This window comes from Plasmodium falciparum (assembly GCF_000002765.6).
Source record: "Plasmodium falciparum 3D7 genome assembly, chromosome: 14".
Classification (NCBI taxonomy): domain Eukaryota; phylum Apicomplexa; class Aconoidasida; order Haemosporida; family Plasmodiidae; genus Plasmodium; species Plasmodium falciparum.
The window spans coordinates 827,501-849,182 of NC_037283.1; the positions used below are offsets into that span (position 1 = coordinate 827,501).

Sequence of the window (21,682 nt, forward strand, 5' to 3'; positions counted from 1 at the left end):
AACATATTTTACATAATATTAACAAAAAAAAAAAAAAAAAAAAAAAAAAAAAAAATTCTTTCAATAAATTATAATCTATAGAAATATATTTTGAAATAAATCATTATCATTTTGTATATATAAATAAAAATATTACATAAATATATATATATATATATTTATTAATATTATTTTATTTTTTATTTTTTATTTTATATTTTATATTTTTATTTTATTTTTTTTTTTTGTGCTTCGTTTTATATAGAAATTGTAATTTTTTTTTTCTTATGCAAATATTATGAAAAAGAAAAAAAAAAAAAAAAAAAAAGATATTTTTACAAATGAATACATTATTATTTATATTATTTTATTTTTGCCTCTTCATACATACAAACATATTTATATATATATTATATATATATATATATATATTATAATATCGGTACTATTATTTCTTCTTTATATAAACAAGTACATATAAAATACATATATATATAGAAATTTTTATATAATTCTAAGAAATAATCAAGTGAAAAAAAATAAATTAAATAATATATTTATTTTTATTTATATTTTTTTAAAAATAAGGAAAAGAAAAATATTGAAATAATACACAAAATAGGTTTTTTATTCATACGTGTTAAAAGTAGACTTTGTTTTTTTTTTTTGGAAAAACGGTATGGTTTTATATACGTGATGATGCTTAAAAATGATATTATATATATATATATATATATATATATATATATATATATATATATATGTGCGAATAATAAATATATGAATATACCAATTTGTTAATATCCAAAAAAAAAAAAAAAAAAAAATTATATTTTTTTATTCACAAATAATAAGAATATGTAATAATTATAATAATAAATTTTTTATGTACTCTTATTATCACTTTTAATAAAAAGAAGTCGAATTGTTCTTTTGTTCTTCCAAATTTATATAAACTATTTAAACATGAAAATAAATCAAACCTATAAAAATATACATATTATTATTTAAAAAAAAAAAAAAAAAAAAATCTTTGAATTTTAAGTATTTACTTTTTTGTCTTTATTTCTTTCTTTTTGTTTATTCAAATATACTTGTTGGTATAAAAACGGTATATAAATTAATTATAATAAAAAAAAGAAAAAAGAAAAAAGAAAAACCAAATAAATACATAAAAATATATATAAATAGGTGGAACAAATAAATAATATATATATGTTAGATATATATAATGGACAAATTAATAATAATAATAATAATAAAAACACTCTTTATAAAATAAATGTATGCAAATATAAATATATAAAGAGAAAAAAATCCCCTTTATATTAGAAAAAAAAAAAAAAAAAATTATAATAAAACACATATCAATATAGACTTATAAATTTTCCAATTATATAAAACACATTATTTTGTGATTAACATTAATCGCTTGTATTCTCCTTGTTCTCGCCTTTTGTATTTAAGTTATTTTCAGAATATGATGGAATATTAGGCGGTAGGTTGGGAGGGATATTGGGAGGAAAGCCTGGAGGTATATTAGGTGGTAATGTAGGTGGAAAATTAGGAGGTAAATTTGGTGGAAATCCAGGAGGAAAGTTAGGTGGTAAAGTAGGTGGAAAGTTAGGTGGTAAAGTAGGTGGAAAGTTGGGTGGTAAGGTAGGTGGAAAGTTTGGTGGTAGATTAGGTGGTAGATTAGGTGGTAAAGTAGGTGGTAAAGTAGGTGGTAAATTAGGTGGTAAAGTAGGTGGTAAAGTAGGTGGTAAATTAGGTGGTAAAGTAGGTGGTAAAGTAGGTGGTAAAGTAGGTGGTAAAGTAGGTGGTAAATTAGGTGGTAAATTAGGTGGAAAATTAGGTGGAAAATTAGGTGGTAAGTTAGGTGGTATATTAGGTGGTAAGTTAGATGATATGTTAGATGGTAAAATATTCCCAATTCTATTATTAATTTTTGGAGGTATCATAAAAGAAGTACTTCCTCTAGCATTCATAGGAATATTTGTAGGATGTCCTACTTGCGCCTGTAAATAATTTGATGAAGTTGGTTGATGAGGATTAGGAGGATAGAAATTATTCATAATTGGAGATATTGTATCATTTGATAATTTAGGTATAATATTATTTGTTATTATTGTATTATTTAAATATACATTATTCGTAAGATTTAATGTTGTATTATTAGTTAATGGAATATCATTTGATGATGTAAATGGTGATGGATTAACATTATTATTATTATTATTTTCATTTAATGGATATAAATTTAAAGCTTTATTAGCTGCTATAAATCTTTCAGCTGCTGTTCCATGTCTTTCTCCTTTACTATCTTTTTTAAAAGCATATGATATATGTACCTTTTTATTACATATAAATTGATTATTCATATTTTCTATGGCTAAATCACTTGATTCAAAATTATCATAAGAAATAAATCCATGACCTTTAGATGTATCATCTTCATTCCTCATAACTTTCACTGTCATTATTTGACCAAATGATGAAAATATATCAAATAGCATTTTCTCATCTACTTCGTCATCTAAATTTCCTATAAATAAATTTGCTCCCACATCGAAAGATCTCTTATCTTGTGTTGCTTTGTTACATCTTAATGCTTTCCCAAACAGCTTGGTCATATTTAAAATATTTGCTGCATATTCGCACTCGTATTCGTATTCATACTCTACAAATCCGTACCCTACATAAATGAAGTAAATGGTTCAATGTATCAACGAACCGTAAATGGACACAAATAAATACAATGTTGGTTATACAAATTGTGTATTCAAAAAGAAGAAAAGGTACACAAGCGAAATAAAGCGAATAAATAAATAAATATACATATATTTTTTTTTTTTTATTATTATTTTATTTGTTTCTACCTGCATGATATCCATTTATCTTATCTCGAGGAATATGGACATTTTTTACATTCCCACATTGCATAAAAAGTTCACATAATATTTCTTCGTCAACTTGTGCATCCAAATTTGCTGCATAATAAGAAAAAAAAAAAAAAAAAAAAAAAAAAAAAAATTTGTATATTTTTTAGTAAATAATATAATATATAAATATATTGTGGTCATATATTACATACGTAATGTATACATATAATATAATATATATATATATATATATTACAATTTATACATATCTTTATAAACCACTCGATAAAAAACACAAAATAAAATATACATATAACATATTTATCATTTGATACATACCTATATAAAGTGTCGCTTCATTGTTTCTCTCATAAATATGACTTATTTCCTGGTTTTTATGTTGGGTGAACATTATAAAATTTTCTTCTATATTTTAATTATTCTCATATATATAAACTATTTCTCACTAAATATACTTATATATAATATTTTATTTAAAATATTTTTTTCCCCTTTTAAAAAAAAAATAAATAAATATAAAAATATAAATTTATGAAGATCAACAAAAAAAGAAAAAAAAAAAAAAAAAAAAAAAAAAAAAACATATAAAAAATATATATAATATATATTATAATAATATAATTATAAGTATATTTTCTTTTTCGTGCTTTATTATAGCCTTAAAATAATAAATTAAAAAAAAAAAAAAAAAAAAATGATCCTCAATTTTATATTTCCATGATTTTTATATATATTTAAAGAAATTATTTGAATATTTTTAAATGTTATTTTGAAAATAGGAGGACATCCCTGTTATTCTTCTTTTTTATCTTTTTTTTTATTTCTATTTATATTTATTTTTTTCGGGCGGAGAAGTAAACACAATATATGATATATTTATTATATATATATATATATATATATATTAATATATAATACATATATATTATATATAATAATATATACTATATAACTTCACATATTAGAAATTAATACATATTATTTGTAACATTATTTATTTTAATGTACTTATTTTTAAATTGGTAAAAAATATTTCTAATATGAGAATACGTATTAACGTATATATAATATATTTATTTATTTATATTTTATATACCCGTGAATATAAATATAAACATATTTACTTTTATTCTTAATTTGATATATCAAGTAATATATTCTTGACATATAAAAAAAAAAGTATACAAATTTAGGAACTCCAAAAAATGAAGAAAATATGAAAAAAACAACTTTAACATATATATATATATATATATATATATATATATATATATATATATATTTATTTATATTTATATTTATATTTATTTATTTATTTATTTATTTATTTTTTATTATTATTTATTTTTTTTTTTATGTTATAATAAATATATAAATTAAACTGTATTATAAGTACATATATTTCAAATATATGAACTGTCCATCTTTATCATCCGTTTTAAGAAGTACATATTTGAACATATAATTTATTTTATATAAGGATGAAATGAAAAAAAATATGTATGGTACATTGAGTCTCGTCATATAATACTGTTCGTAAGATATATATATATTATATATATATATATATTTTTTTAAATAAAGAATGAAAAAATAAAATAATAATAATAAATGAAAGATACTTTATAAATATGTAAGTACGTACGTATATTCATATTCATATTCATATTCATATTCATGTATTAACAGCTTCTTTAATATCTCACCAAAGTGAAAGTAAATAAATATACATCTATATATCTATATATATATATATATATATATATATATGTACACATATATATACTCACTGTACCATTAAATGTGGGCTAATTTTTTTACATAATAAAATTTTAAAATTCCCATTTTACCTTTTTAATAATACATACATATTGTATCATATAAAATATACACATAAAACATTTATAAATATATAACTTCCTCATCTTGTTACTTTATTTTATTTTATTTTATTACATCGAATCAGTGACACTCTTCACTATTTTAGTTTCCATATCGACAACACATATATCCTTTAATTCCTCCAACTGTAATACCTCTATCAATTTAATACAATGAAAGACACTTTCACATATCTGCTTGTTAAATCTATTTTTTAATTTTTTCTTTAATGTTGATATATTAAAACCTCCCTTATAATATTTCAAAAGCTTATTCATATAATGTCTCAACTCTGTAATAGTCATTATATAATTTTCTACATTCTTCTCATCTCCATTTATTATACCCTTCTTTGCACTTGTATACTTGTGACATTGTGATATAGGCTTTAAATAATTGTTCTCATATGCTATTATTTTTTTGTTTGTACTTATATGAACAATATGACAGAGCTGACCCAGAAATAAACCCTGAAAAAATGGAAGATTTCTTTTCTTCAACTCTTTTGCCATACCATATCTTCCTCCTGAAAATGTATACAAGGTTGCATCCTCTGATTTAGATATTTCCTCTAAATACTCTTCAAATTGCTTCCATAAATTTGAACTATATATATCCTTTAAATTATTTATAGACATAAAATAATCCTCTGATACTTTCTTGTTAGTAAAATATATTATGTAATCATCACCACTTTCGTTGGGTTTTATTATATATTTCTCTGGATATAAACTATAGGCTGTTTTTATATTATTTCTTAATATTTCTCTATATTCATATTCATCTGCCCTACCTTTTATATTAAATAACAATGGTAATATCCTGTCTTCATAAAGAGATTCTAATAATATCTCCAAACTATTTTCATCTTGTACTGTTAATAAGGATTTTACTTCCTCACTACTTAATTCTTTTATTATATCTGTACTTTGTTTCTTTTTCATTTTTAAATTAGATATCATGCTTTTATATTTCAAATGGTTATCCACATCATTTTTATTATGCCCATTCTTCTCTCGTCCTTTACAAATTTCCTCTTTTGCACGTTCGACAACTTTCGTATTTTCATAATTATTACTATATCTACCTTTTACAAAAAATGTATTGTTTTTATACATATTCATACTAGATACATTGGAAATACTGTCCTTATCATCTGTGTCTTTCCCACCTTTATGAAAGGAAAGAAAAGGAGAGTCTTTTTTTCTACTGGAAAAATTAAAAGCACTACTACTACTACTACTACTACAATTATTATTATTATTATCAACTCTTTTTCCTAATCCTGATTCATTCTTATATAAAAAGAGATCACTATCTTTGTGATAATTCCCATGTTCCCTTTTATATTTATTAAAACACAAACTCTTACTTTTAAGACAACTATCTTCTTCCTCTCTTTTAATTATATATCCATTATATTTCTCGCTTTCAAACTTATTATTTTTTAGATACTTATAACTCCCGTCTTTATCAAAACCCCATGATTCATTCTTATTTATATTTTCGTCAAACATTACTTCTTTTTTTTCTTCATTTTTTATAGAATCATTTAAATGATGATGGTGATAATAATAAGAATTATTATTACTATAATTATTACTATTATCATTACTATTATTATTAATATAATTATTACTATAATTATTACTATAATTTTTACTATAATTATTACTATAATTATTACTATAATTATTTATGTTGTTATTCCTATTAATATTATTATTATTATTATTATATATATCCATATTGTTAAAATCATCATCATCTTTCTTATACTCATTAATATTTTTTCCTATATATCCACACAAAAAACTAAAAGCTTCATCATAAGGGCTACTATTCCCTTTTCTTATTCTTATGAATTCTTCAGAGTTATTTTCATTCATACATTCTAGTTTTTTCCTATCAGCATATCTATTCTCTTCATCCTTATAATATGTGTCTAAATTTAATTCATTTATGTTTTGTATTTTCATAAATAAATCATTGTAACCTTTTGCATTTCTTACCTTGGGCACATTCTCAGTTTGTTTAAAAACATTATAATTGGAATTTTTTTTTGTTTCGTATACTTTTTCGTTTCCTAATAATTTAATGTTCTCTTCCTTCAAATGAGCTCTTTTATCTATGTCGTAAAAAGGTTTTCCAATTTTGTACATATCCATTGTAGGTTCATGTTTTTTTTCTTGCCCTAGAATAACAACACTACCATCACCATTATTATTATTATTATTATTATTATTATTATTATTATTATTAATATTATTACTATCAATAGGAACATTATTTATATTCAGCACCGTCTCATTTTTTTCAACCCCAGAATTATATTTCCACAATTCTGCAAGCTTCAATTTTTTAAGTTTCTCCATATCCATACATTCTTCAGCACACTTGGGAAAATATTCCATATTGTTTTGATTTCCTAAAATTCTATTTTTAAGCTGTACATTATCATCAATAACATAAGCATCTAACAAGGAACCCTTCAAATTATTACCATTACTATTATTATTATTATGCATATTCGTTTTATCAGAATTGTTATGGAATGTTAAACTCTCATACATATTTCCCCTACTTAAAATATTATTATCATTCCCTTTTTGGTTCATAATTTTTTCTTCATAATTATGATTTAATTCTATATCATGTTGTATATTTGTAATATTCTCCTTCATCATATTAGAATTCACATTTGATATATAATCCTTACGGATGTTTCTACTATTAATATTAAGACAGTTATTATTTTTATAATCGCTACTATTGTTCTTGTCCATATAAGCGTCTTTTTTTTTATTATAATCATCTAGAGTGCGTATAATATGTTCACTTAATACATTATCATCCTTTTCATTTTCTAATAATAACTTTATATTGTTTTTCAAAGTCTCCAATAATATGTTGCCTCCATTATCATCATTTTTGTAAATTTGCTTCACTTCTGTATTGTTTGAAGGACAATTCATAACATTTTTAGAATAATCCCTACTTATTGAATCCAAGATTTTTATATTTTCTTCCCACACAATGTCCGTATTAGAGTATTTTAATATATCACCATTCCTTTTATCAATATTAAAATTTGTATTATATATCCCTACATTATTATATTCCCCCATATTATCATGTATATCCATATTATTATTGTTATTATTATTATTTGAATTACAATTATTCTGATATAATTTCCCATTTTGCATATCCAACTCCTTTTTATTATCTACATTCAATTTAGAACCATTGGCATAATTAAAAGCACTCTTAAAATTGGTATCAGTTTTTTCATTTTCTTGCAACATTGTATTCATCAACTGAATAAGTTTTATATCTTCATTCTGCATGTCCATTTTTGGAGATTCATTTAAATTCTGCCCATTAGAAATGTTCATATTTGAATTGGTGTCTATTATATTCTTATTATATGTAGGAAAATTATCATATACATTTGGATCCTTCTTTGAAAATTTTTCGCTTTTCATATGAATCATATTTTTGCATTTATTGCTTGAATCTATAATTTCTTGTATGTTACTTTTCTCATTCAATAAAAATAGCATGTTGTCATTTTCATTCTCTTCTACAATATTATCAATTGTATGGTTTGTATAATTTCCCTCATTTTTTATATAATTCTCATTAAAAAATGGATAATCTGTTTTTTCATATGTGTCTTTTATAGAATGTTCTAAATATTCATTTTTTGGAATTTGATCAATTTCTTGATTTCTTCTAAACCACCACCCATCAACAAAATTGTTGTTATTAAATGAATGAAAATCATGATACATATTTCCCTGTTTTAAAACATCTTCTTTATTTAAATTATTAACAACTGTTGTATTTGCTTTTTTCAATTCTATATTTTGATGTCCACTGAAAATAAATTCATTATATAAAAATCCATCATTCTGAACATTTCCCATATTATTCATATTTTCTATATTTTCTACATTATCTATATTTTCTGAATGTTTTGTATTTAAGGTATTATTTATAGAATCAAATTTTTTTTTTTCATTCTCATGTTCAGATATCTCAAATTCATATGTATCATCCAGCTTCAATTCAGTGTTCAAATTATAATTTTTGGTGGGACCTCGTAATAATAATGTACTATTTTTATCATCTTCCATTTCTTTTTCTTCTTTTATTATATTGTTTCTATAAAAAAGATTATCCCACGATTCTTTACGTTTTCCAGAATCAAAAATACTAGTTAAATAATTGTTTATGTAATGAATATTATCTGATAAATCTTGATTATGTACAATTTTATCAGATATCTCATTTTTCTGTGTATAAGATATTTTTTCCATATCGTTTTTTGTTTCGTTAAAATTGAAATTAATATTTATATAACCCTTTTCTTTCTTTTGTAAATTAGGGTCAATTTTGTTTATTATATTGTTCATGTTTCGTCGCACGAATATTATGATAATTTTTTAAGGGAAAATGAGTCTATGTAAGATGGTTTTGCTTATTTGTACAAACTATATTATTTCAAATATATAAATCTAAATATTATATATATATATATATATATATATATATATATATATATGTATATATGTTGCATACTATTTACAAATTGGTACTAATATAAGACACATAAAAATTGTGTTGCACTTTTATTCTTATATCTTATGTAATATATATATATATATATATATATATATATTTATTTATTTGTTTATAATATCTTTTATATTAACATATTAATGAAACAAAATGGAATACAAAACTATTAAAACAAATAAAAGAGTATTATGTGATTAATTTGACTTATACCCTCTTCTCTATCTAAATATACTCCTTTTATAAGTTCTTCAAAAGGGTTAATACTATAACAAATTAAATGTGTCTATATAACTACATATATATATATATATATATATATATATATATATGTGAGTAAAAAAAAAAAAAAAAAAAACAATTTTTATATTAAAATGAATTTCATAAAAATATCTTTAGTAATAAGTTTAAACTAAAGTATATATTATTATATAATCTACTAAAACATACAAAATATTTTCACAAAATATACATATTCAATATATAATGAAAATATTTTATATATATATATATATATTATAATAATATTAATTTTTTATATCTCATAGAAAGAATATGACATATAATGTAACTACTATAGACAGAAACTTCGTAAACATATTCTAGACATTGATAATAAATATAATGAGATAATAAAAAGAAAAAAAAGAAAAAATAAAACGAAAGCAAAAAACTAAAACAACGAAGAAAATTAATTTTATTAATTTATTTCAATTATATATTTGAAACTAACCAATTTATGTGTATGATAATTAATCCTTTTAAAAAAAAAAAAAAAAAAAAAAAGAATATATATATATTATATGTTATCATTTATAGTATAACGAATAAACAACGGTATATTATAAAAAATATTTATACAAATTTTATTATTTATTAAATTTTTGTAAGCAAAAGGAAATAAAATAAATCCTTTAATAAAATAAAAAAAAAATATATTCCTTATATATATATAAATATATATATATATATATATATATAATATAGAAATTAATACTCAGATTATTTACACATAAAAATTCTGAACAAAAAAATAATTTATATTATATATACATATATATTTTTAAATCATACTTAATAAATTTCAAAATATAAAAAACTATGAATGTTCATGTTTTAGAAAAAAAAAAAAAAAATATATATATATATATATATTAAATAAAATTTACCTGAATAGTTCATATTCTTTTATCTTTTTTTTTTTTTTTTTTTATTCTATATAGCTAAGAAAGTTCCAATTTTTTATTAATTTTTTTCTTGTGGGTAACTAACCATTTTTTTTTTTTTTTTTTTTTTTTTTTTTTTTTTTAAAGCGAATGACCATTTTTATTTCATAAAAATAAATGACCCTTTTGCAATTTAACTATATCATATATTAAATAACCTTGAATGGATAACATTCAAAAAAGAAACATATATAAAAATATACATATAAATATATATATATATATATAAGAAATATACACATTTAACATACTACAAATGGTATTTTTTAATTTATTTATTTTTAAAGATTTGTTAATTCGTTTTTCCTTACTTTGTGGTCATCTATATATAATAAAAACAACCAAACTGTTAATAAAAAAAGACATAAAAATATAGAAACAGTGACATATTACAATTTTGCAACGTCTACTCAATTTTGGATGTATATGCAGTTTCGATTTGTCAATTATATTTAAAAAATAAATAAAATTAATAATATAACTATCATATTATCGTTGAGTTTTTTATATTCACATAAATGAATGTTTTGTTTAATGATAATGAAAGTATTTATATGATATATTTTTTTTTTTAAATTACATATATTTTTGTTTATATATAGATATATATAAATTATGTTGTAAAAATATTTTCAATGTAAATGCAAACATATAATCTTAACAAAAAAAGAAAAAATAAAATAAAATAATAACTAAAAAGAAACAAATATAATATATATAGTTCCTCCCTTATGTACATTTAATTTACTGAGAAAAAGTAAACAGCTTATAATTTTTTTTACTATTATAATCTCTCGTGAAAATATAAATATATAAAAACGTGTAATATATATATATATATATATATATATTTCTACTGGAGTATAAAATTTGCCATTTGAGTATTCTCTTCATTTAAATCCTTCTTTTTCTCCACATAAGTCTTTATTTTCTTTAATATATCATCCGGTATATCATCACACGTCATTATGTTGTTGAAAAATGTTAAAATACGTAATAAAATATTTTGGTCGGTGGTATTATTGAAAGATGAGAAAATATGATCAATCCCTTTAGTTCTAACTAAATAATATGGCAAACGCAAATCAGATGACAACATACCTAAAGCTCCAGTTGCTGCAAAAACACATTTATAATTTTGATATTCCATGGTAAATGAATAAATTATTTGAATATCAACAAATAAAATATCTTTATCTGATTCATTTTTTGATTTCATAATTGTTTGATATTTATCATAAATATATTGATGTACATGTGATTGGGAACATAAATTGCATATACATTCTAAGCTAGCAGATTTTATGTATTCATTTTCTGTTGAAAGAATATCAAAACATTTATACCATAAATTTAATTGCATAGCTTTTATTGCTACATTTTCATCAATAGTTAAAATATTAGTTATTGCCATTAACGTTTTAAAGATTAATAATTCTTCATCACTCTTTAGTTGTTCAATTAATAAAGGTAAAGAATCATATGCTTCATAAAAATGAATAAGTTTCGGGTTCGTATAAATAAATATTTCACTTAATGCTAAAGCACAATTCTTTTTATTTGTTATATGCTTAGATGCTAATAATAAAGTTTTTAATCCATTATTAACTAAAACTATACCAATATTATTTGTATTTTTAACAAACTTTGAAATTATTTCACATACAGATTCAGCTATATTTGTTGTAAAAAAATTGCTATTAATAAAGTTATATATAATATTGATAATGGTACCATTTGTATAGGAACATTTAGATGACAAAGGAGATACGTTACCATTATTAATATTATTATTATTATTATTATTTTTATTTTTATCATTAATATGATTCATTTGATATTTTTCATTATATAATAATAAATCAATTAATTTGTTACTTGTTTCTTCATCTCCATAATCATATAATGGATCTGTTTTAGGTCTAGCTTCTTTTGGTAATTTATCATAAAATTGTTCTAAAGCTTCTATTTGTTCATTATCAAAATTTGATAAATTAGTTTTATTAATTTCTCTTCTTTTTATTTTTTCATCATTTTTTGTTAAAATTAAATTATTTATAGTGTTGCAATATATATATTTATATGTGTTATCTAATTTCTTTTTATTTATATCATGTCCAACTTTTATTAAGAAAAATAAAATATAATTATTTTTTTCCTCTAATAATTGTTTTTTAAATTCAATATGCAAACTTAAATAAAATAACATTTCTATTAAATCTTTTAACGTTTTTTCACAACTCATATTCGAATGTATATATGTATGATCTTTTTTTTTCTTATCTACAAGTTCACAATGTTTCTTATTCTTTTCATCTTTCTTTTGGTTTATAATATCTTTTTTCTTTGTATCATTATCATCACATTTTTTCACACAGCATGTGTACGAATTTAAATTAGAATAATTCAAATGGCTTGTCTGTTCCTCATTTTCTTCTCTTTTATCATTATTCGTGTTATTTTTTCCGTCCGCATCATTATCATATGTTAATAAGAATTGCTTTAATATTTCTTTCGCATAAAAGAACAAATCCACATTATCTTGAATTTGTTGTTTAAAGTCTATGTTGTGCATGTATAATTTAAATGTACCTAGTAAAAGTTTCAAAAAGCATTGATCATAATTTAAAGATTTCATTATATTTATATACATATCAATATAATTAGTAAACATAAAACGTATTTCTGATATATTCAATAAAAGTAATAAGACATCGATATATATGGATAATTCTTCTTTAGTTTTTCTTCCTATACAGTTCGTAATAAAATGTAAGATTTTTACAATATATTCTGTTTTTCCTATTAAATAATTTAATATAATATTTTTATCTACTAAGAAAAGACATTTAATACATACAAACCATTCTATCAAAATATTTTCATTATGATGAAAATAATTATCTATACAATCATAAATTACATCATTCATTTCTATGTCTTTTTCCTTAGGTCTTTGTGGGTCATGTAATAAAGTAAAAATTAAAATTAAGGTATATTCTATACTACTAGAAAAGTGTTCATACATACCAATAACATTTTGTATAATTTTTTTGATTTCGGAATTGATACACAATGGATATTTATGAGAGTCCGAAAAGTGAAATTCAATAAATTCATTCTTATAAAAATAATAATTATTATTATTATTATTATTTTGTATATTATTTTGTATATTTAAGTAATTTTCTTTTTTAAGCATTTCTAATAAATCATTTTTTTTTTTTCTATTATCCTTACTATTTTGTGTTAAAAATTGTTTTTTTTTACATAAGAATGTAAGAGCATTAATACCAGAGTTATTAATATTAGAATTATCGCTATTTAAATAATAGGAATTAATAATATTTAAAATATAATCATTATTTATAACATAGACATATTTCATAATATTTATGATATAGATTAAAATGTCTACATGTTCTTTATATAAGGTTTCATCTTTTGAAAACTTTAAATTTTCTAATATATTGATTTTTTTTTTTATATAATTATATATCCAATCTTTTGTAAAATATTCATTAAAGGATAAAATCATTTTAATATAATCTAGATCATAATAATATTGAAGCTTTGAATTATCTAATTTGTTAATACATATATTACGATTTTTATTATAGTTATCATCTTTGGAATTTTCAATAATAATATGTTCATTATCTAATTTGGATAATATTTTATAAATAACATAAATGGCTGTTTTTTCTAATAATAAACTATTAATATTATGACTATATAAATTATTATTATTATTATTATTATTGCAATCGTCATAGTTTGATATGTCATTATTTTTTTTAATAAAATCAAAAAGAAATAAAAAAATATTTTCCTTAAGTAGTATATAAAACTTTTGATTATAAATAGAATGTAACAATTTAATTTTTTTATTATTTTCTTCAATGTCATTTATATTATTTGTATTTTCATCAAGAAGATATTTTTTAATGTTGCTTATATTTTTATATGGATCATTTTTATTTTGATCTATAATTTTCATAATATCACGTAACTTTTCATTAATTCGATTAATTTCACTTTTATTATTATTGTCTTTATTTTTATTGTTTTGATTTTTTAAAAGTACTATTTTACACCTATCAAAATAATGTATACTCTTTTGATAATCTTTTAATTTCTCATAACACAACCCAAGCGTGTGGTAACTTTTATAATGATTATTGTTCATTTCATTAATATATAAACAATATTCAATAGATTTTTCAAAATCTTCTAAGAAATAATAACATAATGATATATTATGGCATATTTTTATGAATAAATTTTGAATTTCACATATATAAGAAAAATCACATTTCTTATTATTTTCATCAATCATATTATTATTATTATTATCATCTGATAATTTATTTATATTATTAGTCTCATCATTTTTTGAAAATTCTTTCACCATTTCCTTAATTTTTAAACTATCACCTGAACCTCCACAAAACTCACAAACAGCATTATCATATATACATAAAGCCTCCTTATATTTTTTATTTCGATATAATTCATTCCCATCATTTTTTAGTTTTTCTATTTTCCCAATTTTTTCTTTACTAAGAATATTCATAACAAATTCCTGCATGTTGAAGGACAACAAACAAACACACACAAAAAAAAAATAAAAATTAAAAAAAAAAAAAAAAAAAAAAAAAAAGGAACGTAGACAAAGGTAAACAAAGAGTAAAAAAATGAAAATATATCAAAAGGTTATAATAATTATAAATATTATATAACTTATCAAAATATGTAATAAAACGAATGAATACATATAATATATATATATATATATATATATATATATATATATATATATAAATAATATTTATATATACATATATATTTTTTATATAATAGTGTAATATATTACAAAAAAAAAGAAAAAAATATATATTAAAATTACATAAAGTTTATTTAATAATTATAAATATATATATATATAATAAATATATAATAAATGAATAATATATATGTGTTCAATATATATATATATAATAATATTGTAACCATACATAAAATTGAAGTATAATATTAATTTGTGCATTAAAATTTTTATTTCCAAAAAAAAAAAAAAAAAAAAAAAAAAAAAAAAAAAAGTAATAATATATATATATACATATATTTTTATGTTTTAAAAAAATATATAACAACATCTTTTGAATAACAGAAATTAAAATAAAAAATTATATATTTTTTTCATCTGCTAGATTTATTAATAATAAAATTATTATATATATATATATATAATATATAATATATAATAATTATTTATATATACCATTTTAAATACCTTAATAATAATATAATATATATATTATATATATAATATTTAATATATATAGTTTCTTCATGTAGTAAAACAAAATTATTCTGTTTGTTTTGATTTTTTTATAACATAAAAGAACATTAGTTGAAAACATTATTTGTATTTTATTATTATTATTTTTTTAACAGTATTATTAGAATTTAAAAAGGATGAATAAAAATAGAAAAAATATTTAAAAGGATTGAATATTTATATGTTAAGTAAAAATTTTCAATATTTTTTATATTATGATATATATGTTAAATTTTTTGGTGATTGCCTAATTTTTTATTTTATTTTATTTTATTTATTATTTAATAAATAAAATGTTTCAAAAAATAGGAAGGAAATTAATAGAAAGAAGAACTTTTAGTCGAATCATATTAACAAAAGACATTAATTTTAAAAAAGAAAAAAAAAACTTTAGTTCATTATTTCAAAGATATAATATTAATAATTTAAGCTCAAAAAATGATAATCATTTTTGTATAGTACCATTTAATAGTACAAACAATTTTATAATTTCAAAGAAAAGTTTTGTTACAAAAAATGAAAGGGTTCAAAATGAAAAAATTATACAAGACGACAAATTTGAAAAATCTAATGATAAAGTAATATATGATAATAAATCGAAGCATTTAAGTGACAAAATAATATGTGATGATAAAATAATAGAATTAAATGAAAATATAATTACCAACACAATAAATAATAATAATAATAATAATAATAATAATAATAATAATAATAATAACAATAGCAATAATAATAATAACAATAGCAATAATAATAATAACAATAGCAATAATAATAATAATAATAATGAAGAAATTATAAATACAAGTAGTAATATTTTAGATATAGAAAATAACAAAATCATACAAATAAATAACGGTGAAGAAAGTGAAATACTTGACAAAAATTTAAATGAAGACTTAGTAGATAAAGAAATCGATCAAAAGAAAAAAGAATATTTAGTTTTAATGTTTACTTGTAATATTTGTGAAAAAAAAAGTGCAAAAAAATTTTCAAAACAAGCATATTATAATGGTGTTGTTATTGTTAGATGTCCTTCATGTGAAAATCTTCATTTAATATCGGATCAATTGGGTTGGTTCCAAGATGGAAAAACAAATATCGAAAAAATTTTAGAAGAAAAAGGAGAAAAAGTTGTGAAAAAATTTTCTTATAATAATTTGTTAGAAGTTGATGACCTTTTAAACGCATACAAATGAATTAAATATATATACACATATATGTATATATTTTGTTAAGCTTGTAATTAAATATTTATAATTATATATTTATAATTAAATATTTATAATTAAGTATTTATAATTAAGTATTTATAATTAAATATTTATAATTAAGTATTTATAATTAAATATTTATAATTAATTTTTTTTAATTTTTTTTTTTATTATCTTTTGTTATAATTAACATTTTTTAAATTTGATTTTTTATATATAAACATGATATCTCTTTATTTGTCTAATAAAATAATAAATTAAATATATATATATATATATATATATATATATTTGTACAAATAAAAAATCATTTATGTATGATGTTCACCTTAATAATCATAAAATATCCTTAATATTTTTCCTTTATGGGGAAATATATTGTCCAATATAAATATAAGTATTATTAAATTAAATATATAGAAATAATAATATTAAATTTTATTTGTATATATTTGTAATGGCTATATAGCTATTTTGTATTTTGTATTTTGTATTTTGTATTTTTTATTTTTTATTTTGTATATTTTATTTTTTATTTATTATTTTTTTTTTTTTTTTTTTTTTTTTGTGATTTTTGGCTAGTTCATTATATAGATTAATAAAAAGAAAGAATAAACAAAAATACATAAAAGAATACTATACTAAACATAAACGTTTCATTTTGTTATACAATGTGTAGTTTATTATATCATGGTCTAATTAACAATATAATTAAATAAAAAATAAAGTGAAGAAGATATCCATTATATTAAGTTAAAAAAGGAAAAGAATAATTTTATATGTGGTCTTTATGAACATAAAAAAATATATACATATTTTTTTAATTTTTATTGTATGAAAAGGCTTAATATTTTTTATTTAATAAATATGACCCTTAAATATTATATATATATATATATTATGTCTGTATATAAAATGTTAAGGCCCAAAATGAAAAAAAGAATTTCCTTTTGAAATTAAAGATAAGCTTGTTCACAAATCGTCACTTTAATATTGTACATATATATATATATATATATATATAATCTTATATATTTATATATTTTATATATATAATAGTAATAAAATGAATGGAATAAATAACGGTAGAACAAAATGCTTATTTTTAGGTTGGATGATATTATCGAACTTTTTGAAAAAAGCAATATTCTATTAACAATTCCTTTATATTATTTAATATAAGGTAAATAATTATTAATATTATTATTTTAATTTTAATTTTAATTTTTCTTTTTTTTTTTTTGTTTTGTTTTGTTTTTTCTATACTGTAAAATTTTTTTTACCTATTGTGCACTTCATATAAATTAAAGTTCAAACTAATATAGTGATAAATGATATTACAATATATATAATATGTATTATATATAATTATGAATGTTCCCCTTATTTTTTAAATATTATATTATAATATATATAAATATATATATATATATATATATAATAAATTAAGTTGTTTTATTATTAATTCTTCTATTCTTTTCTTTTCCTACCTTTTTTTTTTTTTTTTTTTTTTCCTTTTCTTTTTTTTTTCCTTTTCTTTTTTTTTTCCTTTTTTTATATTTTTTTGTTTTGTTTTATATATTTATGTTTATTTTTATTTAAAATTTTTGGATGATAATTAAAACATTTTTTCTCCTATATACAAAATACTTTCATACTATTGTATAAAAAGTAATAGTAAATGCTTTATTTTGTTCTTATATAATGGTAAAATGAAAATAAGGAGAAATCAATTGAATATTAAGAAAAGATAAAAATCTTAGATATATAATAAAGCATATATTATATATGTATATATATATAATAATTATGGATTAGAAATAAAAAAAAAAATGTATATATATATACATATATATATTTGTATAGTTTGTATATGATAATTATTGTAATATTTCTCCTTTCTATGTTTTTTTTTGAGAATAAAACGTATTGTTTTATTTCTAAGATAAATATAAAAAACTTACGACATAATAAAAATAATAATAATAAATATCATTTATTTGCCTCTAGAGAATTAAGAAAGATTAGCTCCTTTGTGTTGGATAATAGAATATTATTTAATAAGCAAAAGATAAGAAAAAGAAAATTTAATTTTTTTAATGTTTATTCTAACAAAATGAGTGATATGGATAATATAAAGGAACAAAAAGAGAATGATGGATGTGGTAGTTTGGAAGAGCTTATAGAAAGATACGTTTGTGAAATATCATCCTTGATAGAAAGAAATGAATGTATTAAAGGAATAGACGATGAAGATTTAAAAAAGGAATTTATGGAAAATGAAAAATTATTACAAGATAAAAAAATGAAATTAAAAGATTTATATGGTAAACCTAGTGAAGAATTAAAATTAGTTGAAAATCGTACCAAGTTAGAAAATTTAGTAAAAAGAAAATTTTTTTATACCAACTCATTTGAAATATATGGTGGAGCTTCTGGTTTATTTGATTATGGTCCTTCTGGATGTTTATTAAAATCAGAATTAGAGAATTTATGGAGATGCCATTTTATATATTATGATGAGATGTTAGAGATATCAGGTTCTTGTGTAACTCCTTATCAAGTATTAAAAACATCTGGACATGTTGATAGATTTACTGATTTAATGATTCGTGATGTAGTAACAAATGATTGTTATAGGGCGGATAAATACTTGGGTGATTTTCTAAAAGCTAAAATTGAAGAATTAAGGAAAAAGAATACAAAGGGGGATGAACATGTTGATGAAAAAGAAAAGAAGCAAAAGAGAGATGATGACATAAACGAGAATAAGGAAAATAATAAAAATAATGAAAATAATAAAAATGATGAAAATAATGAAAATAATAAAAATGATGAAAATAACAAAAATAATGATAATAATAATAATAATAATAATAGTTGTAATTATAATTGTGATATGGTTGGTGGGCTGCACAATGGCAACGAAAGGTTAATACAAAAAATCGAATTAATATTAAGAAAATTAGATGGTATGAATGAAGAAGAAATTAAAGAAATTATTAAAGAGTATAATATAAAATCACCATTAAAAAATGATTTATCAGAGCCTTTCCCTTTTAATTTAATGTTTCAAACAAAAATAGGACCAAAGGATGATAATACAGAAGATAAAAATAAGGAGAAATGTAAAAATGTGTCTAATAATAAAAATTTAAATAGTACGAATACAAATAATAATATGAATAATGTTGCTTTTTTAAGACCTGAAACGGCACAAGGAATTTTTGTTAACTTTAAGAAGCTTTTAGAATATAACGGTGGGAAAACACCTTTTGCTGGAGCACAATTAGGTCTTGGATTTCGTAATGAAATATCACCAAGAAATGGCTTGTTAAGAGTTAGAGAATTTCAGATGGCTGAAATAGAATATTTCGTGAATCCTAAAAAAAAGAATCATGAGAAATATTATTTATTTAAATATTTAATGTTACCATTATATCCTAGAGATAATCAATTAACAGATGGTGTGGTAATTAAAAACATGACTTTAGAAGAAGCAGTAGAAAAAAACATTATAGCAAATGAAGCTTTAGCATACTTCTTAGCAAGAACTTATTTATTTTTATTAAAATGTGGAATTAATAAAGATGGTATACGATTTCGACAACATTTAAAAACTGAAATGGCTCATTATGCAAATGATTGTTGGGATGCTGAAATTTTAACATCTTTTGGATTTATTGAAGTTGTTGGACATGCTGATAGATCAGCCTATGATTTACAACATCATATGAAATACACAGGTGCAAATTTATATGCTTGTGAAAAATATAATGAACCTATTGAAGTCGAATATGTAAAAATGATACCAAATAAAGCTAAAATAGGACATACATTTAAGAGTGAACAGAATAAAATATATGCATGTTTAAATGAAAAAAGTAATGAAGAATTACTAATTATTGATGAAGAATTATCTAAAAATAATAAATATATATTAAATATTTCAAATAATGATTCTATTAATAATGAATGTAAATATGAATTAACAAGAGATATGTTATCATTTCAAAAATATAAAAAAAAAGTTCAGGAAGAAAATTTTATTCCTAATGTTATTGAACCTTCTTTTGGTATAGGGAGATTAATATTTTGTATTCTAGAGCATTCGTTTAGAATTCGACGGTTTACTGATGATAAAGAAGAAAGACAATATTTATCATTACCATATAAATTAGCTCCTATCAAATGTTCTATATTATCAATATCAAATAATAAAGCATTCTATCCATATATTAAACAAATACAAATGTTATTAAATCAATATAATATATCATCAAAAATAGATAACTCTAGTGTATCTATAGGTAAAAAATATGCAAGAACCGATGAAATCGGTATACCCTTTGCTGTAACAATCGATTTCCAAACACTAAAAGATAAAACCATTACATTAAGAGAAAGAGATTCTATGTTACAAATAAGAATAAGTATGTCTCACTTGGTAGATATTATTAATTCTATGTTACATGCAAAAAAAAATTGGAATGAGTATATAGCTCAATATGGATTATTCACACAGCAGGTTTTGGATTCCTAGATTGT

General features: G+C 19.8%; 5 protein-coding genes across 5 annotated transcripts; 2 read left to right on the forward strand and 3 right to left on the reverse strand.

Annotated features, from left to right (window-relative positions):
• Nucleotides 1-1,403: 1,403 nt before the first annotated feature.
• PF3D7_1420000 (splicing factor 3B subunit 4, putative) lies at nucleotides 1,404-3,273 on the reverse strand (the record flags this gene model as incomplete). The annotated part of the gene is made up of 3 exons (XM_001348331.1): nucleotides 1,404-2,674; nucleotides 2,859-2,969; nucleotides 3,201-3,273. The coding sequence occupies 3 exons, from the start codon at nucleotides 3,271-3,273 to the stop codon at nucleotides 1,404-1,406; spliced, it is 1,455 nt and encodes a 484-aa protein (XP_001348367.1).
• A 1,561-nt stretch (nucleotides 3,274-4,834) lies between these two features.
• Nucleotides 4,835-9,184, reverse strand: PF3D7_1420100 (conserved Plasmodium protein, unknown function; the record flags this gene model as incomplete). The annotated part of the gene is made up of 1 exon (XM_001348332.1): nucleotides 4,835-9,184. One exon carries the CDS (start codon nucleotides 9,182-9,184, stop codon nucleotides 4,835-4,837), a length of 4,350 nt encoding a protein of 1,449 aa, XP_001348368.1.
• A 2,242-nt stretch (nucleotides 9,185-11,426) lies between these two features.
• On the reverse strand, nucleotides 11,427-15,164 carry PF3D7_1420200 (myosin-specific chaperone UNC, putative; the record flags this gene model as incomplete). Its single annotated transcript, XM_001348333.1, has 1 exon — nucleotides 11,427-15,164. The coding sequence occupies one exon, from the start codon at nucleotides 15,162-15,164 to the stop codon at nucleotides 11,427-11,429; it is 3,738 nt and encodes a 1,245-aa protein (XP_001348369.1).
• Nucleotides 15,165-16,210: 1,046 nt separating this feature from the next.
• Nucleotides 16,211-17,119, forward strand: PF3D7_1420300 (DNL-type zinc finger protein; the record flags this gene model as incomplete). The annotated part of the gene is made up of 1 exon (XM_001348334.1): nucleotides 16,211-17,119. The coding sequence occupies one exon, from the start codon at nucleotides 16,211-16,213 to the stop codon at nucleotides 17,117-17,119; it is 909 nt and encodes a 302-aa protein (XP_001348370.1).
• Nucleotides 17,120-19,007: 1,888 nt separating this feature from the next.
• On the forward strand, nucleotides 19,008-21,677 carry PF3D7_1420400 (glycine--tRNA ligase; the record flags this gene model as incomplete). Its single annotated transcript, XM_001348335.2, has 1 exon — nucleotides 19,008-21,677. One exon carries the CDS (start codon nucleotides 19,008-19,010, stop codon nucleotides 21,675-21,677), a length of 2,670 nt encoding a protein of 889 aa, XP_001348371.2.
• Between the last annotated feature and the right edge of the window lie 5 nt (nucleotides 21,678-21,682).